This window comes from Lagopus muta, chromosome 1 (genome assembly GCF_023343835.1).
Source record: "Lagopus muta isolate bLagMut1 chromosome 1, bLagMut1 primary, whole genome shotgun sequence".
Lineage (NCBI taxonomy): Eukaryota > Metazoa > Chordata > Aves > Galliformes > Phasianidae > Lagopus > Lagopus muta.
This window is the reverse complement of record NC_064433.1, coordinates 162945718-162952144: the sequence shown is the minus strand read 5'-3', so window position 1 is coordinate 162952144 and position 6427 is coordinate 162945718. Positions and strand designations below refer to the sequence as shown.

The window sequence follows — 6427 nt, the reverse complement described above, 5'->3', positions numbered from 1 at the left end:
GAAAAGCATGTCCTGCCTGGCTAACATGATATCCTTCTATGTTAAGGCGATACACGTTCAGTGGATGATGAAAAGGCTGTGGATGTTGTTTGTTTGGAGTTTAAAAACTTTAAATACTGTCTCCCAGACTCTTCTACTGGAAGAACTGGCTGTTCATAGCTTGTATGGATGTACTGTTCACTGGGTAAAAACTGCCTGCATGGCTGGCTGGGACAAAGGTCTATTGCGAATGGAGTTAAATCTGTTTGGCAGTTGGTCACCCTGGTCTCAGTATCGTAGCTGAGAGAACTTGGATTGGTTAGTCCGGAGAAGAGGAGGCTGAGAGAGAGTACATCAGAAAGGAGGTTGCAGTGAGGAGAATACTTCTCTCTGTTCTTAGTTGAGAAGTGATAGGACACAAGGAAACGGTCTCAAGCTGCATCAGGAAATATTTAAATTAGGTGACAGAAATCACAAAATCATCATAGAATCATAAAAGGGCTTGGTTAGAAGGGACTTCAAAGATCATCAACCCTGTCACAGGCAGGGTTGCTAGCCACTAGATCAAGTACTAGATCAAATTGCCCAGAGACCTATCCAACCTGGCCTTGAAAACCTCCAGAGATGGGGCATCCACAAGCTCTGTGGGCAATCTGTTCCAGCACCTTACCACACTCTCTGTAAAAAATTTCCCCCTGATATCTAATCTAAATCTCCCCTCCTTTAGTTTAAAACCATTCCCTCTTGAGCTATTATTAGCTACTTGTGTAAAATAAGAATTTGTTCACAGAAAGAGTGGTTCAGCATTAGAACAGGCTGCATAGAGAAGTGGTGGTATCACCATCCCCGGAGGTATTTAAGATACACATGGATGTGGTGCTTGGGGACACAGTTTAGTGATGGACTAGATAGCGTTACATGATGGCTGGACTTGATGTTCGAAATAAATTATTCTATGATTCTATCATTCTGTATCACTTAGGTTCTATATTGCTGCCCTGTTTTTATAAAAACTCATAGATTTTTACACAGTGAATCTGAAAGACATAAAATCAGGATCATCATCTCAATACTAGACATTGGTTCTCTTGGGATAACTTCAAGACAAGCTTGTCATCAAACTACTTTTTCATGAGCATAAAGAATAGAATGAATTGCCAAAGCTGAAGTGTAGTTAACTGAATGGGCTGAAGCAGTCGAACAGGGTCGGCAGGGGCCCCTCGGCCCCTGGGAAACCATGGCAACAAATGACCTGAAGATAAGGGAGAAGAACAGGATAAACCAAATAAGGAAGAAACAAGACATGCCACATGTCCATTGGCCAGGTAGTAGCCCTAAGGCATGGGGAAAGTTTTAAGAAGGGTGTGCTCCTTGCAATTAATGCCATTTTGCCGCTCACCATATTGGTGTCATGAAAAGCGTGTGAAACTGGCCGGGGCTGTCGGAACACTTTCACAAGGAGACTTCAGTCAGGGTCGCCGAAACAAAGGCGACAAATGGTGCCCCGTGTGAGGAAGTCTCACCTGTGGAAGTGTGACAGCCGGCTGCGGGACGGACGCAGGAGCCTGCCGTGGTAAGGCGGCGGAAGAGCTGGAGGGGCTGATCCCCTGGGGCTAAGAGCAGCGCTGGTAGCTGGTGGAAGGTCGCGGAGGGTTTGAATTCCCTGGGCGACGATGGAATCCGTCATTAAGGTATTATATCAAGTTTGTAAAACGTACTGCGGGAAAACCGCCCCTTCTAAGAAGGAGGTGGGTACCGTTCTTTCTTTTCTTGTAAAGGAGGGACTTCTTTCCTTTCCTTATGAGATTTATGACTCCAGCAAGTGGGACTCTTTGACATTAGCGCTTGCTCAGAGAGCTATGTCGTCCCAAGGGGCGTCGGTGCTTAAATTTTGGGGTCTGATTTGGAGCACTCTGAAGGCAGCGAGGGAAGAAAAGACTGCCAAAAACCTTGCCAGAGATCTGTTGGGTTTGGATCCGGGCGGGGGAGGGTCACCGCGGTCGGGAGACTCTAACCTCTTCAAGGATCTGCCCCAAGACAAGATGGCACCGGAGGCACCGACTATGCCAGAAACACCAACACTGGAAAAGAAGGAGGAAGAGTCACCATCATCACCGACGGCTCCGCCCCCGTATCCTCTCCAGTACCCCTCTTTGCATGGCTTTCGTCAGGGGGAGGATCCTACACGGGTAGGGGCAGGGGTAGGGGCAGGGGCCGAGGTATTGCTGGCTGCAGCTCCGCCCTCAGGGGCCGAGCGATTGATGGTTGCAGCTCTGCCCCCATCACCCGTTCTGCCCTCCCAAACGGTCAGGGTCCCAGCTAACTTGGGAAAAGGGGCCTTATTTATCGATTGGGGCCGGGTAAGGGAGGAGATGAGAGCGGCAGATCTTTTGGATGATTATAGGGCATTCCCTGTAGAGATCAGGGGACAGGGACCTGTTTGGGTTCCTTTAGATCCAAAGGTAGTAACTCGCCTTGCTGAGACAATAGGGAAGAAGGGTTTACGATCGCCCGCTACACTCTCTGCACTGGAGGCAATTATGGCTCCCGGACCTTTGCTCCCATATGATATAGAGGGTCTCATGCAGGTGATACTTGAGCCAGCGCAGTATATGTTATGGAAGGAAGAGTGGTTGGCACAGCTCAGGGCTGTAGTTGCAGCAGCGACATGTAACCCACAACACCCAGCAAATGGCAGGGAACAGGGAGAGATAACTAATCTGACACGGTTGTTAGGGTATGGGGAACGCATGATAGGGTCCCCTGAAGGCCAGTTCAGACGCCTTCGCCCAGGAGAGCTGATGGCGGCCACAGAAGCAGCTCTGACAGCCTTCAGAAGGTTCTCCAAGACAGCTGAACCTTCTGCTCCCTGGGCAGAGGTAGCCCAGGGTCCAGCTGAGTCATTCTCGGATTTTGCCAATCGCTTGATTCGGGCAGTAGAAGGCTCAGATCTGCCAAAGATTGCCCATAATGCAGTAATCATGGATTGTCTTAAACAGAAATCACACCAAAATGTTAAGGATCTTATTCGAGCTGCTCCAGACGACCTCAGTAGTCCGGGAGATATCATTAAGTATGTACTAGAGAAACAGAGAACAACGCCCCTCACCAATGAGGGATTAGCAGCAGCGTTAGTAGCAGCAATGGCCATGAGGGAGGATCAGAGTAGGGGACCGTGTTTTAAGTGTGGACAGTTTGGTCACTTCAGGGCCCAATGCCAAGCCCCTGGGAGACAGAAAGGGGAAGCGGGGCCAGACCAGACTTGCCAAGCCTGCGGGAGATCAGGGCACTCCGCACGCCAATGTCGGAAGTTTGTCATAGTGCCGCAGGGAAACGAGGATGGGAGGGTGCCTTAGGCCCAGGGCCCCTCCCCCGGAACACCAAATGGGCCAGACAATGCAACTCTGCCTACCCAAGGTCGGGGTCCCGTACCTCAGTGAGCCCCTCGCCCACAGTGGCGTTAACCATGGGAGTGGGAGAGCGCCCCTTGGGCAGGATCATGCTTACTTGTGCGGGGAGCGTACTTTCTTGCAGGTCCCCTGAGGAAGAGAACACCGTAAATATGCCCTCAGCTATGACTACTAACATCTTGTCAGCACCTTTGTCAGCACCTTCGGCATCCCACTTCACCCCCCCCTCGGCTTCAGCTTCGCATAAGCAAGTAGAAGAAGGCGTTCAACTGTCTGCGCTTTTATCTTGCAAAACGGCTAAAGGGCAGGAATGCAAGGTCGTTGAAACCCCTCCACTGTATCCACAACAATCGCTGTCTCTGTGTAATCTGCCCCCTGCGGGGGCAGGGGGAGAAGTGAGCTGGGATGGGACACTTGCTGTCTCCTCTCAGGAGGTGGAATGCAGTAACACCCAGGGGGGTGGGAACTGCGGGCACGGCTTGGGTACGGATTGGTCAAAAGTTAAGGAGGCGGTAGAAGAAAAAACAGCAGAGAGAAAGGGAAGCGATGTAACTTACAGATGCTCGGATGATAGTGTCCGGCCAGCACTGTCCACCCTAATTGCACCTGAAGGTGTAGGTGGCGTCCGGCCGGCACCCTCTGCTCAGGCTACACCCGATGGAGAAAGAAATAACGATAGTCTCCGGACTCACTCTTTGCCACAGCGTTCAGACCCATTGACTCGACCCACACATCCTTTTACAGGATTGAGTGCGCATGCAACCAATCAGAAGCCTCTACAACAGTCAGTGCTTGATCAAAGGGAGATGGGCACAGTGGGGGAGGTGCGGAGCCCTCAGGTTCCAGCTGTGTCTGAAAAGGATAGCAAAAGGAGAGAGGTGAATTCGCATTTAGGAGTTAAGAGAGATGCACTAACAGATCGTGGGAAGTTTACATCTAGCCTGATAAAGGAAGGAAGAGCACTAGAGACCTTCCTGATAGTAGGGAATGATAACAGAGACCCAGAAAGGGTACTCCTTGATCCGAAAGGCATCACACACCTGATAGATTGTGCAGAGAAATGGGAATTGAAATCACTCCTCGCTTTAAGTGCATTAGAAGTCCTGACAGCATTAGGCCTTCTCTTTCAGCATGTAACAAATCTGATGTGTATGGTGCTTAAGCCAGTGCAGTATGCACTGTGGGCATCAGAATGGGTTCCCTTCATGGACAGGTGGCCAGATTGAGGCCTGGAGAACAAGTAATTCCATATGGCTGGTTTGTGAGAGCAATGCTCTCAAGGCTTGAGACATCTGCCTTGATATTGAACAAATGTTTGTTATTCTTGAGGTACATTCCAACAGGTACATGAGACAATGTTGGTATATATTGGGCATAGATAGTGCCACTAGAGCTTTCAGCAGTCACTCTAATCTCTCTGTCTATAACTTTACTAGTATTGTAGGATGTGGCTTTAATTATTAAGTGTTGGCGACATCACATCAGTTCTTTCAGGATAATTACATGGTGATTAAAGACCTATCACCTGCTCCAAGTGGGATGAATCTCGCTTTGGCTTACCAAGGAAGGAACTTGGTAAGGAAGTTTTTGCAACATGACGACCTGCACCAATCGCTGGAAACGTGTCAGAGACAATGGACAGAAAACCTTGATCACCGTTCACCATGACACAGAAGAGATACGTTGTGTCCTAGAGAGAGTAAAGAAGGATGGAGAACACCACTGGTGGGAAGTACTTCTTGGATGGTCCCCCACAGCGACAGGGATATTCAACACTGTACTGCATCCGGTTGTAGTTGTGTTAGGTTTAACATTATTATGCTTAGTACTGATAATTATAATGTATATTAAGATGTGGCGCTTGCTTAGGCGAGTGTCCCGACTCGATTCAGCATTCTCTGAGGATACACTACATCGCCTCTTGTAAGACTCATCTTTAGGCTAGTAGGCTGCTAGGCTGTTAGGGTAGAACTATCAGGTGCTTCGTAGAACAGAGCAGGGTTTCACTGAGCATGGGAGAGATTTTGTGACAGGCGAAGAAGGCGAGTACTCGGGATGTGACGGGATAGGACCTCCCTCTGCTCAGTGGTGAAAAGCCTGCGTCTAATTTGTGTATCTTGCTTCAACAACTGTCTGCAATAACGTTTAAGCAATCAACGCTTGGAATACCATAGGCTTCTCGAAAGATTGTAACCAGGTTCGCGTACACGCTGTAACGGATGTTTAACTATATTTAACTCTATAGTTGTATTAGGTCTAACATTATGCATTACGCTTATAGTCACATTATATTAGTTACATAGATATATAGGTATATTACATATATAAGTATAGTTTGTGCTGAAATAGCATCATCTAAGAATACAGTATATAGCTTTATGTAGAACTCACGCTTAAGACATTAGGATTTTTATATTAATAGGTCATAGGGTTATTAGGGTAGGATTATTCTGCGAATCGGGATGTAACGGGGCAAGGCTTAACTGAGAGGACAATGGCATGTATAGGCGTAATGCGAGGATTTCGGGATGTACGCGATTAGGGTCCTCTCAGGTTATAGTAGATTGGCTTGTGCTTAGGGAGGGGGAAATGTAGTTAACTGAATGGGCTGAAGCAGTCGAACAGGGTCGGCAGGGGCCCCTCGGCCCCTGGGAAACCATGGCAACAAATGACCTGAAGATAAGGGAGAAGAACAGGATAAACCAAATAAGGAAGAAACAAGACATGCCACATGTCCATTGGCCAGGTAGTAGCCCTAAGGCATGGGGAAAGTTTTAAGAAGGGTGTGCTCCTTGCAATTAATGCCATTTTGCCGCTCACCATATTGGTGTCATGAAAAGCGTGCGAAACTGGCCGGGGCTGTCGGAACACTTTCACAAGGAGACTTCAGTCAGGGTCGCCGAAACAAAGGCGACACTGAAGTTCAAAGCTGTTGTACACACACTCAGTACAGAATGCTTATTGAAAGAGGAAATAAAATAACACTCCATTATACTGGGAATTTGTCATAGAGTACTGCTTACATGGGGAATCAAATC

General features: G+C 48.2%; 1 protein-coding gene across 1 annotated transcript; it reads left to right on the top strand.

Moving 5' to 3' along the window:
• The first annotated feature begins 1652 nt into the window (after positions 1-1652).
• On the top strand, positions 1653-3339 carry LOC125701547 (uncharacterized). The gene has a single exon (XM_048963770.1). The coding sequence runs from the start codon at positions 1653-1655 to the stop codon at positions 3333-3335; it is 1683 nt and encodes a 560-aa protein (XP_048819727.1). The 3' UTR covers positions 3336-3339.
• The last annotated feature ends 3088 nt before the right edge of the window (positions 3340-6427 follow it).

What these genes read in the sequence shown, in the direction of transcription:
- LOC125701547 (XM_048963770.1), top strand. Translation starts at nt 1,653, where the DNA reads ATGGAATCCGTCATTAAGGTATTATATCAAGTTTGTAAAACGTACTGC.